Source organism: Leptosomus discolor, chromosome 9 (genome assembly GCF_034619465.1).
Source record: "Leptosomus discolor isolate bLepDis1 chromosome 9, bLepDis1.hap2, whole genome shotgun sequence".
Lineage (NCBI taxonomy): Eukaryota > Metazoa > Chordata > Aves > Leptosomiformes > Leptosomidae > Leptosomus > Leptosomus discolor.
The window spans coordinates 20,995,661-21,011,504 of NC_141399.1; the positions used below are offsets into that span (position 1 = coordinate 20,995,661).

Consider the following 15,844-nt stretch of genomic DNA (forward strand, 5'->3'; position numbering starts at 1 on the left):
TTGTTTGCTGCTTATACTATAGATTTTCTGAAGAGAAAGCGCTTCTTTTGTCCATGTAAGTACACAGGATGTACCTAATGGTAGTGAAACCAGAAAACCAGAAGTGGAGCAGCCTAATGTGTGTGTGTGTGTGTGTGTGTGTGTATGTATATATGTGTATATATATATATAACATGTCCTGATCAAATGGAGATTAAACACAGTTCAAGTGTTTCATTAAAATTATACTAACGCGTAAACGTAATTATGCAGTCTCCTGGTGCTTTGGCTAGATGTGCTAACTACATGTTTGAAGTGGTACCTTGAGGTAAGGGTACAATAAAGACATTTTAATAACTGCAGGAGTATACTACTTAGGCATTTCTCAAGAGCCCTGTAATTCTTACTATAGATAAGAAAACCTGAAACTATTACACACTGAATTTTATGTTACCACTGTAAATGGTAATGATTGGGCTGAATGGAAGCTTAGTGTACTGTATTTTTTTCTTTATTTGCAAAAGATGGTTGATGTAGGTAATTTTAAAAAACAGATGTGAAGTTGACACTGTCTCCCACAGCATCCTCGCAGCTAAACTGAGGAAGTGTGGTCTGGACGATCAGATAGTGAGGTGGATTGTGAATTGGTTGAAGGAAAGAAGTCAGAGAGTTGTGGTCAATGGGACAGAGTCTAGTTGGAGGCCTGTACCTAGTGGAGGCCCTCAGGGGTCAGTACTGGGACCAGTACTAGTCAGTATATTCATCAGTGACCTAGATGAGGGAGTAAAGTGCACTGTCAGCAGGTTTGCTGATGACACAAAACTGGGAGGAGTGTCTGACACAGCAGAAGGCTGTACTGCCATTCAGCAAGACCTAGACAGGCTGGAGAGCTGGACGGGGAGAAATTTAATGAAATACGACAAGGGCAAGCATAGAGTCTTGCATCTGGGAAAGAACAACCCCATGTACCTGTATAGGTTGGGGACTGAACTGTTAGAGAGTAACATAGGGGAAAGGGACCTGGGGGTCCTGGTGGACAGCAGGATGGCCATGAGCCAGCAATGTGCCCTTGTGTCCAAGAAGGCCAATGACATCCTGAGGTGTATTAGAAGGCGTGCGGTCAGTAGGTTGAGAGAGGTTCTCCTCCCCCTCTACTCTGCCCTGGTGAGACTACGTCTGGAATAGTGTGTCCAGTTCTGGGCCCCTCAGTTCAGGAAGGACAGGGAAGTGCTTGAAAGAGTCCAGTGCAGAGCCACAAAGATGATTAAGGGGGTGGAACATCTCCCTTATGATGAAAGGCTGAGGGAGCTGGGTCTCTTTAGCTTGGAGGAGACTGAGGGGTGACCTCATTAATGGTTATAAATACGTAAAGGGCGAGTGTCAGGAGGATGGAGCTGGGCTCTTCTGCGTGATGGCCAATGATAGAACAAGGGGCAACGGGTGCAAGCTGGAGCATGGGAGGTTCCACATTAACATAAGGAAAAACTTTTTCACTGTGAGGGTGACAGAGCCCTGGAACAGGCTGCCCAGAGAGGTTGTGGAGTCTCCTTCTCTGGAGACATTCAAAACCTGCTGGGACGCATTCCTGTGAGACCTACTCTAGGTGGTCCTGCTGTGGCAGGGGGTTTGGACTGGATGATCTTTTGAGGTTCCTTCCAACCCCTCACATTCTGTGATTCTGTGATTCCTTATTGTTCCAAGTTTTAGCATTTAAAAGACCTAGTAAGTTATTTTTTAATATATGTTTACAGTGGAGAGTTGGGTGAATTTCTTAAATTTGATCAAGATTGTTCTTTACAAGTAATCAGGTGTGTTAGCAGTATATCAGTGAATTGGTAACTGGAACAATATGAGTGAAAAGGGTTGGTGTTACTCATACTGGAGATTTTTAAATTGCAGGTGTTGTTTCTGTTGAAAAATCTGCCTTTTTTATAAAACAAAAGAAAAAATTCAAACACTTCCATTATTCAGTTTTTTGATTTCTAAAAAGCTAATTTATTTTTCTGCCTGTGTCCTCATTCTTTAATGTTACATTTACTTAACATACACCCACATACCCATAGAGAGTAAAAAGCATTGCAGACGAGATTCATTTATGGAAGGAGCTCTGCGATTCAGTTGTGTCTGCTTATTCATGGAAGCGCTTGATGTGTTCTGTTTATAGGAAAAGCTACAACTGAAGTTTTTTCCTTGGCACTGTTTCCCTGCAGTTACTTCAGCTTTTGCGGTGTATATATATGTGTGTATATACTTATTATTTTTTTTTAAACTACAGCTTTGAAGTATTCTCAGCAGTAGCTTGATAAGTAGATCAGCAGAAAATGTAGATGTAAGTTGTTTAAATGAACATGGAATTGAATGGAAAGGCAAACAGAAGAAATAACAGCACAGTACATTTAATAACCCAACTTCAGGCCTCTTGAAACTTGAATCCTGCGTTAACTGTAAGAATTGTCAAAACCAGTTATATTTCAATATTCCTAAGACCTATGACTTGGGTTGGATAGCTGGAAAGTTGGAAGTATGTCAGAAAGAGAATTTGTTGGTCATAGTATTTACAAGCCCTTTGCTTCCATGTATCTTGAGGTAACTTGCTGTTAGAAGGAATTCTAAGAGCCGAGTCTCTCAATCTGTTCTTAAAATGCAGAAGAAATAACATAATGCCACAGACCACTGTTTTAAAGAGATGAAAAGGAGGTTACTTTGTTTCTCATACATTATTAGAAAACTTGGTAATACTGGCTTGATTTGAGAGAGGTTTTATTTTCTGCCCAACAGGTAATATTACTAGGTGTAACTAAATTGATTGAACTCTTCCTTTATTAGGTGCCTTATTTCTCTTTCCATATAATAGATGTAAATATCTTTGCATTGGAATAATTCAGGAAATTTCGGTTCTTTTAACATTTACATACTGTAAGGCAGTGCAGTGCTGCTATGTTAAAAAAAAAAAGGCGCAAAAGCAAACCAAAACAGTAGCCTTAGTGTGCTACGTTTTTTTTAATTTCTAAATTCTGTTTTAAGAAGGCTTCTGATAGATTCTGCAGCAAGTGCTGCTGAGGTGGGTGCAAAGGTTCAATTTAGCTGATCTTTCATAGTTCATAGATCATAGTTCGTAGATCCTTCATAGTTCATAGTTCGCGTTGCTGCCGACTCAGGGGGAAAGCAGTGGAGGCAATTTGAAGTGGTCATTATTCTAGGTAAGTCCCAAACTAGTCAAAGGCCTGAAGTATCCTGGTGTACCCTAGAGCCAGAGTAGCCAGAGTCATATTAGAAGCAAAGTTATGTTTGAATTCTGAAGTAAAGAATGGCTAATAAGCACATAAATAACTGTGATGGGAGGTATAGTTTAAATATGTACTTAAATTCTAGTTTCATTTAAAGACTTACTGGTTCATTATTATGCCTAATTGTTCTGTACTTTGGCAAATTTATAACTTGAGTTCAGATACGTGTTTAAAAATGCCTTTTTTCAATACAGTACTGAAAATGCTCATTTCTGTGCTGCATTACTGTCTCTTTACTCTAGCAGCTCTCTTTTTTTTCTATTCATTTCTATGCAAGAAGCCCTCTCCTGACGAATTTAAGGTCTGGTATTCTAGAATGTGCTTTGTCAAACCCCGTTAAGATTTTAAAGCTGCCTAAAGGAAGTGCTTGGAAAGATACATTGGTTTAGAATCGTGATTTTACAAGTTGATGAAATATAAGAAAATGAGTTAATAAATTTCTATTGAGAAATGCCACAATCTTTAAAATAAAATGTTTGGTTTGGCTTTAATATTTGGAAAATTAAATGGAATGTATCTAAATGAAGTTTTTTTGATAACCTGAGTAAGACCTGGTTTCTTTTTGGGTTAATTTCATAGATACCGGTTCATCTCTGTAGACAGAATATTTGTTTAGGGCGGAAGTTTAAACAGTTTTGGGCACCTCAATACAAGACAGACATTGAGGTGCTGGAGAGAGTGCAGAGAAGGGCAACAAAGCTGGTGAAAGGCCTGGAGAATAAGTCTTATGAAGAGCAGCTGAGGGAACTGGGGCTATTTAGTCTTCAGAAAAGGTGGCTGAGGGGAGACTTTATTGCTCTCTACAACTACCCGAGAGGACATTATAGAGAGGTGGGTGCTGGTCTCTTCTCACAGGTAATCAATGATAGAACAAGAAGGAACAGACTCAAGCTGCACCACGGTAGGTTTAGGCTAGACATTAGGAAAAATTTTTTCACTGAAAGGGTTGTGAGACATTGGGATTGCCCAGGGAGGTGGTGGAGTCACCATCCCACAATGTGTTTAAAGGTTGTTTAGATGTAGTGTTTGGAGATATGTTTTAGGGTGTACTTGGTAGAGTAGGGTTGACGGTTGGACTGGGTGATCTCAAAGGTCTTTTCCAACCTGAATAATTCTGTGATTCCATGAAGATGGGATAAAATATAAAGATGATTTTTTGTGAACTCGCAGCCAGCGAGGAAGCTGGGGGACATGTCTGTGCCTCTGAAATGAGGAACTGTTAGCTTGAGAGAGACTGGCCCAAGTAGGATCTCCCTAGTCAGGGTGGGTTTCACGTATAGATGAACCCCCTTGGCTGAGATGGGCGTGATTCTGTGAAGGGACTGCTTCTGAAATAAGTAATCAGTGTCACCTGGATCCTCTGCTTTGCTCTTCCAGAGCTATTTCTGGAGCTGAGACACTTTTGTATTGGCGGGAGGTAGATCCTTTGTCCTCTCTTGGGGCTGTTTTTCTTGAAAATGTGAATTTCTGCTCTTTGATTTGCCTGTTTTGTCTTGCTCCTTAGTTGTGTGTTTGCAGAGGGGCCAAAGCTTCTTATAATTGATCAAGTGAACTAGATTAAGTAGAAGGGAACTGTGTCATTGTTAAGGAGTTCAAAATATTACAGAAACAATAGGTGCCATTCTAAAGACTAACACTAATTCCATGCATCCACTGCCTGTTTTATACTGTGATAGCAGCTGAGCGTGTGTTATCACTTTCATTAACTTCCAGAGGAAGAAAGAAAATTTGCTTTCCAATTCCATATGCAGTATAATAAAAATAATCCGGTAGCACTAGGAAGTAAATTGTCCTATGTTCAATGTGTTACATGCTTACAATGCTGTCTTAGAGTTCTTGGTGTGAAACTGCTCCTGTAGGTATCTTTCTCTTGCTCTGCAGCTCTAGGGTTTGCTGTACATTTAAGTGCATTTCTATTGCTATATGCAGTTTTCAGCTTTTAAGTATTGTGTTCTTATTTTGCAGGTTATACCTGATCAATTCTCCTGTGGTAAGAGCAGAAAATCTGAGATTTAAGGAGGAAGGAGTAAGGGATATACTGAAGGATGTCTTCCTGCCTTGGTACAATGCATATCGCTTTCTTGTTCAGAATGTTCAGATCCTGGAACATAAGGTACAAACACCCTGAGCATGGATAGGAAAAGTGGAAGGGGCTTTGTGCTTTTTCAGCTGAGAGTGGTGGATTTCACTAGAGGGGATTAACACTGTAGAGAAATTTAGATTGGAAGGAACTCAGGGCTCTGGAGGTTAGCTGATCTTTACCTCCTTGTTCGAAGTGAGGCTGACTTCAAAGTTAGATCAGGTTGTCTGTACTTGCTGTTAGTTGCGGGTTTTTTTGTTGTTGTTGTTCCTACCCTGTTTTATAAAGCTGTAATCATCCTGTATCTTTCTCTTGTTGACCAAGCTTATTCTTATATAGAAAGGAGGAGTGGAAAATAGGGAACTGTCAAGACATAACAGCAATCATTTCTCTGATTGGGGTGCTCTTGATTCCCGTTTATTTGAGATAAATGTGATGCTATTGCATTTGTACTCTTGAAATTAGAGCACAAGACAAGGACTTGGAATTTGTGGGGTTAATACATACTTAGCAATTATCTACTACTAGTCACCTTGCTGCGAACACCAGTTAAAAGCCAGGTACCACATATGCTTGGGGGAATCCTTCTGACATGTCCATACTAAGCCTTTTTGGTTTTTAAGTAATTGTCTTATCAGTGTTTGTGTAGCAGCTTGGAGGCAGTAGGTACCGCTAATACTGCCTCGAGTGCTGCTGCTGCTTTTTCTTGCCCATTACCCCACGTCGTGTAGTCAGGCATGGCTACATCGCAGGAAGGATGCCGTTGGAGGATGGCACCTGAACTGCACGTTTCTCTGCACTGAGAACATTGCTTAATAGCGTACAGATTAACACAAATACAACTGCAAATAAGTACTGAAAAGAAAGTTATTTTCAGTAGTGGCTGCTGTGACAATTTCTTGAGCTAACTTGTTTACTGTAACTGTAATTATGAATCTGCATAAAAATGTTTAACTGGGGAATACTCGATACTGAATACATTAGCCATAGCAAGAAGATGGCCTTCTGTAACATGACAGTTAATTTTTTTAAAAGTTAATTTTAAATTTAAATACAACTTTAAAAAAAAAAAAAGGGAGAAGTGAAATGTAAGGAAGGTAAATTGTCATAAAAGCAATAATGTGTTAGACTTGTAGATTACATTTGAAGTCTACTAAAAAATGCTGGAGGAGTGACATGAGTTTCTATACTTTCAGAACAAAAGCAAGATGAAAATTTCTTTAGAGTAATTTTTCATTTAAATTGAAGATTTTATGTGTATATTGTATAGCTTCTGTCAACCGATTTTAATCTTTCAGCTGAGATTAATGATAGAAGGTTACCGCTTGTTAGTGCAGACTTCTATGGGAGAGTAGGAACTAAGCGAAAAAGTTCAAGCCTTGCACTACATGTGAAGCAATAGTAGCAGCCTAATCTCTGTGGAGAGCTGCTGTATGAAGCAATAGAGCAGCTGACTAAAATAAATAGCACAGTAAATAGCTGACAAATAAATGGTTTTAACTTTTTAACAACCCCTTTTGGGAAGAAAGTCTGGTAACTTCAGATCCTAGTATTAAACAAATATTTTCTTAGGATCCCTGGACAGCATTTGTCAAACTTACGCATTGCCTCCAAAATACACTTCAGTTTTTCCTGCTTGACCTTTGTATTATTTAAAATCTGCTTTGCAGCTTTTTGCTGTGATGCCATTAAATCTTAAAGGATGGGCCAAATGGGGGATGGAAAACCCAGATGCTTAAGCAGATAATTTTGGTAATTCAGCAGATGTAATTTTTCTTTCTAAATAGATAGTGAAACCATTTCTGTGTACCATATTAGGCAGCAGAATGTGCTATTGGAGGTGATAGTGCTTAAATTAGATTTCTTGCACAGGCTTAAAGAACTTTTTCGTTGTATTCTGCCTCCTGCAAGAGAGAAACTACAATCCCATTGTTTTGGGTGAAGTCTAATAATAATTCTGTGCTTACTGTAATTACCACAGTAATTGTAGTTGGTTAAATGATTGCTGACCTCACATTGGGGTTGCTGCACTTTTGGGTGTGCAGATGCATTTATTTCCTAAGAATCTTCTCCTTTATACTGTGTAAGTGGATGCATAATTACTGGCTTGAGTAATCCAAACAGATTTTTTCATTTGGACTCGTGAGAGAAGAAGTCCGAAGACTCTTAAAACAAGATGTTAAATACTATTTGTGAATCTGAAAAAAAAAAATAAACAAACCCCCTGTTTTCAACCAGTCATAAGGATGTTCACATGGAAAAGAGTCAGACTGTAGGCACCAATGAGCATGGTTACTTGTGGGTTTGCTTGCAATGCCCTACGAGATCAGCAAAGTGTTACAAATGGTGCCAACATCAGTATTCTGGAAAGCAACAAAATGCACTATATGCATGTTGGATGCTTAAAAATTCCACCTGTTTTTTCAGGTTGTTATGTTCTACTGTGTTTTATTCTGTTGAAATTGTCGCATGCTCTTAAAAACTTATTATATTGTTTATATGCCCTTTTGCCAAATAGAATTCATCTTCATAGTATGTTTCTTGTAAATGCTTCGGATCAGGCTAGATGGAGTTATGTATATTCAAGAGTCCTACCCTGTGCCTGAAAGCTATGATTTGCATTGCAAACAGGGAAAGGAGGACCATGTACTGTTGTGTGCTGTGCTACTTTTTATCTGGTTTAACAGATCCAAATGCTGGCCTCCTTTGTAGTTTCAGGTATGGTGTGGTGAAATCAGCAGTAGTGGGATCAAGGTTTTTCTGTAGCTATTTCTCTTGCATACATGTTTCTGAAATTTAATGCTCTCTTAGGAAAGCAGTGTAACACAGTGAAGGTGACTGACAGGTGGCTCAATATAGAGGTTTGCATATAAACCCTTATGACTTCAAAATGTGTTTTCTGTTTTTATATTGATGATAGGATGATGGAAGAGAATTTCTTTACAATGAGAACACAGTTAAGGAGAGCAATAACATCATGGATAAATGGATTCTTTCTTTCACTCATTCACTCATTCAGTTCTTCAAAGCTGAAATGGCAGGTATGCACATGTTTGGTCGGATGTGTGTATGGGTGTTTAATTTTTGATTAGAGAACTAGCCATTTCATCCAGAGATTTCCAGATTCCACATGAGACTTACAGTTCAGATAAAAGGAAGGAAATCTTTACCAACTACTATAATACATGGAATGCTGCTTTCATCCATGTTAATACAGATTTTGCTATGCTTGTTCATGAGATTTCAAAAGTGGTGAAGCTTTTTCTGTCACAGCTTATCCTCTGAGCTCAGTGGTGTAGCTTGTTGCTGTAACAACATCTTCTGTAGTGCTTGGAACAATTAATAATATTATAATAGTACCTGAAAGACAGTGGTGAAAAGGAAGCCAAATATAATTTGAGGAAGCTGTAAAAAAAGGATAAAATGGGCAGTGCTCAAGTCAGCTAAGTAAAATAATTTTGAGGGGTACATAAGCATGGGGAATAAATTTTCCCCTGCATAGTTCCATGGAAAAGGTTTCTTTGTCATCATATTGGGAGTGTGTGCAGCAGGATGGAATACCATTAGGATATTGCATAGCTGTAAGAAGATAATCGCCTGTTTTTTCTCTCTGCATGTTGTCTTTTTCATCATCCCATATCTCTCAATGCTCACATTATATTAAGACAGTATTAACTACAAAGAGAGGGTGCTGCAAGAGCCACCTTGAAGTAGCTGGTCTGATCCAGTAAGTTTACAAACTTGCAGATAAAGTCACAATGGGATTTGAAGAGGTTTTGGTGTGTTTAAGGGTGCTAGAAACCTAGATATTGGAAAGAAGGTGGCTTTTGCCACTGTAGTTCCAGTTTATTCATAAACACCACCCCCTATGCCTGTGATCTTAAGTTGCCCTCGGAAGAATTTTTAGAAATCTTCCTCAGGTGTGCTTGTGTTTGGGGAAGAAAGGTATTAGTGGGATAATAGATAATGAAGAAATGGCTAAATGCTAGATCCGAGTTTGAGGACACGGGAAAGTCCTCTGCTTCAGTCATCTCTTTGTGTTCCCCCCTCTTAGACTGGCATGATGTTCACTCTCACTAAGACCAGTAAAATGAGTTTAATCTTGCTACAGTAGATAAAGCAGGTCATTTTGGTAAGAATAAAATTCAGGTGAGGTCATCTAAGAACATTTCATTAAAGGAAGAAAGAATCCTCAAGCTGTCAAAACCAGGAATATGATAAGAGCTGTCTGTTGCTGATGAAAACGTGGCTTCTTCCTAGAAGTTTTGTCCTTGAAATTTGGTAGTGTTGTGTGTTGAGTTTAATGTGTTGCCAAATGGGAATATGCAGAGCCTGTGCCAGTACCTGCTGCGTGTAAAGAGCAAATACTTTGAGTGACAGGGGAGAACTCATTTGTGAGTGTTGTACCTAGGTTCTTGGATTACTGCAAGGTTTAAACAGAAATAGTATTTGTGGGAAGATGAGCATGGGGGTAGCAACTTGAATTCTCTGCTCTGGATTTCTGAGAGGAAGATGAAGCTGATAAAAAGCGATGTGTCATCTGACATCTTTACAAAGCAAGGAGATCCTTGCAAGCAGGAGAAGAAAATTCCTGTTGGAAAATGACAATGTAAAGACTTCCAAGACTGTAGTGTTGGTATTAAATGCTATCGTCTCGTCTTAGATGAGGATAGCATGATGTGCTCATCAAATGAGTGACACCTTGTTTGGAAGTGATTAATAAACACGATTTTTCAATTTATTTTTCTGCATAAACTCTGAATTCTGGCAGATATTAATGAGATGCAGTGAATTTGTGTACTGTAACATGGTACTTGTGCTAATCTTTTTTAAAAAACTAGTTTGTGGGGGTTTTTTTGTCGTTTAAAGATTTTTCTACTGCATATGATTTGAAGTAGGAAAAATGTCAGGAAGAGGCAAGGGAGGATTATAATGGTGACTGATAACCTCAAGTACTAGCTAAAGGAGATAAATACATTAACTTCATTTTAGAACCCAAGATTTTCAAAATAATAATTAAAAAAAAGACATGCAGAAGCTGTTGTAGGTGTGGCATGATGGGAGCAAAAATAAATTATTCCATTGGTCAATTAATGCCATACCACTCTGTTACCTGCAAGATGTGTTTAAAAAAAAAAAAAAAATCTCTTCTCTGCCATGTCTAAAAACATAGCTGAGGCAGTGGTGATGAGGTGATGTTTGGGCACTGTCTGTCAAAGAAATGGCACATTCTGCACTGTAACGTGCTGCTCTGCAACTGTGTGTGTGGTCGTGTGTAAGAACATATAGGCTCGAAATTCTAAATGTCAGGGAGACACCACTAATGAACAAAGTGTTGCAGTTGAACATAGCTTCTTCCATTAACCAAGTGTATTTTGTAGTAGAGCTAAACTTCACACCGTCTGCCTCTGGAAAAATGTTTCCATTAAATAAAACTTGGGATAATTTTGCCCCAGTTTCTACTAGCAGCTTGAATAGCCAGCAGTATTTCAGCCTAAATGGAGTCCTGTCAGTTTAGTATTGACCTCACTTGAATGGGCTGAGGGTGGGAAGGGGAGCACACTCCAACTTTGGGATGCTTTAGAGAGCCTAGAAAAACCTCAGAATGGTACAACAACCCTCTGCTAACCTGGGTTTGGGGAGAGTTTTTGACTTTCCTAGAACATATGGAAATGGAGAAAAGGAGACAACATTTAGCAGAAAGCAGCATTATTTCAATTACTCATGGAAAATTGGCAAGTGTTGAAACTGTACACATGTGTGTTTGTAAGAGGGTTTTTGCTGTTGCTTGTTATCTCTTGTTTAATAGGTGTCCAAAACTGGAGCTGTAGACATGCTCTCTTCAGAAGTGCTGCAGGTTTGGAAGATGTGTGCCAGTAACCTCTTCAGTAGCAGCTGGTGTAGCTCTTTGATAATAACACAGTTATCCAAAGGAATTATTAGCTAGTGAATAGTAGTACAGTTTCTCCACTAAACCTCATCTTTTATGATGGAAACTTCTGGAATTGGGGTCCTTTGAATAGGACAAGTAGTAAGATATTGGGAAGGTATTACGGAAAGCAATAGGGCAAACAATCCTTTCTAGTTTGAGGAGGGGTTAAAATTCTGTGTTTAAGAACAGTAAGCCTTATTATGCTTTTTTTTTCTACTTAAGTGCCCAATACAAGAAATTATTTTACAAAACAACTTTTTGCCTGATGTCTGAAATTGAAAGAAGTGTGTGTGTGTGTCTGTGCATGTGTGTGCGCATGTGTTCCCATGTACTGGCATGCCTTTTTCTTGAGCCACGAAAAAGATTTCACAATTTGGTTTATGAAATGAGATTACAGCTATTGAGGGGAGAAATGCATGTTTCTAGGCCAGCTTGAATCTCTTGTTAAAGATATACTATCCCTGAAGGGTGGGGGATTTTGAGTGTTTTTGTTTGTTTTTAACCAGTCTCCTAACTAGATAACACATAGCTAGAAGAGGGTTGGGAATTTTTTAGGAATACAAATTGCCACATAAATAATGTCTTCTCCCACCATGGCATGAATCTTCTGAGCGTTTCCTTTTTAGGTTTAAATACCAGTACTCTGCCTTTAAAAACACTTCTATCTTAAAAAATGCAATGAAAAGCGTGGTGGAGCTTTTAAAGCAAAGATCCGTTTTATTCGGTAGCTGCCTGATTTAATGGAAGTAATTCAGAATAGAGACCAAAAGGCTCTTTGCTTTTAGAGAAGATATATACAAGTTTTTCCTTCGAAAATGGAGTGCTATTTAAGGTCCATCCCCACCCCCCCTAGTTCTCTTGCGAACAACTGAAATTTGTTTTCCCAGTTGCATAGTAATGCTTGGGCTGACCTTCTTTTTCACGTTGGCAGTCCTCCATGCTTTTAACTTACACAGAACTTGAAAATACCGCTATGTTTATCTTCTTACCCTGTCAGGCTTGCTGTTATTTTACATTCTTTTAGCCTACTGTGTTACGTAGAAAAAATAATAAATTGCAATTAATTCAGGGAGAATTGATTGAAATAGGTGTCTCATTTTAAGTCTGGCAAACAAAACAGAAGGTGTTGGCAGTAGTTAATAAAATTTTATTGTATGATTCTATAATAATTTCTGTTAAACTTCTAGTGACTTGGCTGTATTTACAGCATGTGCAAATCTAGGATTTGCCAAATCCTTTGCGATTAATAGTCTCTTATCCACTATCCTCTTTACGAGTCAGATAAAAGCATAAGGCTTCCATAATGCGTGTTTGTGTAGGATTAGGGAAGCAATTTGGTGGTCGATGTGTTTGTCTTCGAGCATGAGAATTGATGATGTGCAATTTCAAAATATGGCTTTAACATAATAGTATGTCTAATCACTTTTTCGATCTTAACATATGTGGTTCTGCTCAATTTTTGTGTTTAACACCAGAGCTCCAAATGCTAATGTGTTTCTTTAAGTGAGGAGCTTGATGCAGGGGGCAAATATTAATGACAGTAAACATTCTTCCTTCTAGCTTACAGGCTGTACACTGTAGTCCCTCGATTAGTGAAGTTTGTTGATATTCTGACCAACTGGTATGTTAGAATGAATCGCAGAAGACTGAAGGTAGGTATCTACTTCTGCAGTCTTGCACTGTAAACAAAATCCTAATGGTCTGTGTCAGTTTAATGAACAGCAGTTTCATGGTGTTACACAAAATCTTTCTGCTGCATTTTAAATTATATCCGTTTGTACCTGATAGTGGGAATGAGAAGTTAACATTTTTTTCCCTCCTCTTTGCTCTGTGAGGAAAACCAGCCAACCAAAGTGCCCAGTAATTCTGTTTCACTTCCTGGATGGGAGTGAACAAAATGAATACAGTTTGGAAAACCAGTTTATTGCATCAACATTTTTGAAGTTTATTAAAGTGCACTCACTGATCCTAACTAACATTGCAGTTGTTTTTTTCTTGGTGAATTTTCAAATAGGGTGAGAATGGGACTGAAGACTGCATTTCAGCCTTGGAAACCTTGTTCAGTGTTTTGTTCTCCATGTGCAGACTCATGGTAAGGGAATTACAGCCCACTGTAACTATTTGGTGTTTTAATGTAGTTAGTCTAAAAGCATGCATTAGAAACAGCGACTGAACACGTGGGGAAAAGGAACACGTTGCTACTGGTGTGTGTAGCACAGTTCATTTTCCACCTCCTCCTCTTATTTGCTTATCTGCCGTGTGGTACTATAAAGAAGGCAAATACTACCTGACTGATAAAGAGACGTTATGATTCCTTATCTGATGCCCAAAAGTAACATGTAAGTATCAGGAAGGAGGTGAATAAGTAGCAGCGATTTCATCATTTATTTCAGTCTGCATTTTGAATAACATCAGTTCTGCATTGAAGACACTGTATAAGCATTGTTTTTGCTGAACTGCCCTTATGTAATTTGTAAGTATTACTGATTCATGATTTACGAACAATAAAGAAAAGATGATGATTGAATGCAACATTACAGGCACCATATACTCCATTTATCACTGAGCTAATGTACCAGAATCTGAAGACACTTATTGATCCAGCCTCAGTTCAGGAAAAGATCACTGAAAGCATCCACTACCTCATGCTTCCCCAAGTGAGGTAAGAGACAGCTGTTAGGTGGCAAAGTGGGAGTTTGGTTTGGTTGGGTTTTGGGGGTTTTTGGTGTGTTGTTTTTGCCTTTCACAGAACACTGCTCCATCACTTTTCCTGTGGTTAAAACTGTTTTGCATAACATGAAAACAAGCTGTTTTAATATTATATTATATTAATATTTATGTGAATATTCCTTTGCCTCGGGAAGAATTTTAGGATGATCATTAACTCATTCTTTTCTATAAGCAAAAAATGCTTTAAGTTTTGATGAAGCTCTGATTTATGTTAGTCTCTTTGCTGTAGAACATTTCACTAGCAGTACACTTTGCACCCCACTCTAAATGTTAGCTGGGAATTTTCTTTTCCCTCCACATTTGGGCAGTAGACTTGTGCTAGGTGAAAGGATTGTGGGTAGGAAGGAGAACAGTTAGGAGGAATGCATGTTCCCAACACATAATGTTTTCTGGTGGGCGAGGAATATCCTATTTACACTTCAGAATGTTCACTGCCTAGAAGCTGTAATGCCTAACTATGAAGGGACCAAAAGGATTGTAAAACTTTCTTGTGGGTGCTGTATTTGCAAGGATGTGTGCATCCCCCATGTCTAGGCCTTTCTTAGTGAATACTGATGCCAGATCCCATGTGGATTGGAATTATTGTTCTGTGTGGACTGCATTCAGAGCCAGCGGAGTGAGTTCTTTTGGCATCAGATCAAGAATTTAGACCATTGTCCAGAGATTGCTACTTCCTTGTAAGAGCATAGATCATATGAGAGAGCTTCCCAGACAGATTGTTTCTTCAGATGCCGAAGGGGGAGGTTTTTTGTAAGTGCCAGTATGTCTCATAAAGGTTTGGGTCAGTGACATTTGTACTGGACATATGCTCTGCATTATCCGTAGTGTCAACTCAACCCAAATAAAACTTGACAAATTGAGTTGTTTTGGGTTGTTTGTTGGTTTTGGTGGGTTTTTGTTTCTGTTATCCAGCGGAGGGAGACACTAGTATTACAGTGAGTTGCTCGTTAGTGCCTTGGTGCTATGTTAGTGGATTAAGTTAGTGCCTGCATTGCAGTCTGCTGTTAGTCACGGAATGTGAGGCGCAAACCTTCCTTTTTCATTGCAGCTCAGTTTGAAAACCCTCAAGGACAAGGGAGCTGGCCTTGATACTTTAAGTGACAGTTTAAAAATTAAAATTAAACCTTCTAATAATGGTGGTGTTTCTATAGATAGTATATCCTTTGAGGAAGGTGAATGTTCCTTCTGGTGGCTTTAATCTGATAGTAACTGCAACAAGGAGTTTGACATAATGATGGTCCTAATTTTCTATTCCCTGGAAAAATGCAGTAAAGAATATGCAATCAAAGAATGCAGAGCTTGTCAGTGAGCTATCAGAAATGGTTCTGAGCTCCTGTAAAATGGAGTAATGGAAGGATAGTGAGCTATTTGCAGGAACTCAGTTCAGCCATGGGCTTAGCATGCGCGTTTAGAAGTGGCTTAGTCGCTTTTTATTCCTGTTAGTGCTAACTGACTTGCTGCTGCATCATGCAAACATATAATGTATTTGTGTGGTTTGAATGGCTTTCCCCTTTGTCTTGTACTTTGGATTTTTGTCTGCTATTAGTTTGTGTAATTTACTGGATCCCTGATATATCAGTTGTTCTCTTTGCCAGATAAAAAGACATTTTCAGAACTGAATTATTGTTGAAGTTTTAGAGTTTCACCTCGAGTTGCTAAGCACATTCATTGCATTCTTCTTTGAATATTTTTCTGATGACTGCATAAGGACAGTATTGTCAGTTAAGAAGAGATGGTTTTTTGAAGTGATTACAGAAAATACTAGTTTAACAGTATGATGGGTATGTACAGATAGAGCTAGGAGACTTGGCCGCTTTCACAGCTGAATGTGACCTG

The 15,844-nt window shown here is 38.7% G+C and overlaps 1 protein-coding gene across 1 annotated transcript in view; it reads left to right on the top strand.

Annotated features, from left to right (window-relative positions):
• The window catches only part of IARS1 (isoleucyl-tRNA synthetase 1), a 104,109-nt gene that overhangs the window by 59,255 nt on the left and 29,010 nt on the right, over positions 1-15,844 (top strand). The window contains exons 18-22 of the mRNA XM_086470502.1: positions 5,232-5,379; positions 8,267-8,387; positions 12,839-12,930; positions 13,293-13,370; positions 13,819-13,940. Of these exons, the coding sequence (XP_086326628.1) occupies positions 5,232-5,379; positions 8,267-8,387; positions 12,839-12,930; positions 13,293-13,370; positions 13,819-13,940 (561 nt within the window). The remainder of the gene's footprint in view (positions 1-5,231; positions 5,380-8,266; positions 8,388-12,838; positions 12,931-13,292; positions 13,371-13,818; positions 13,941-15,844) is intronic.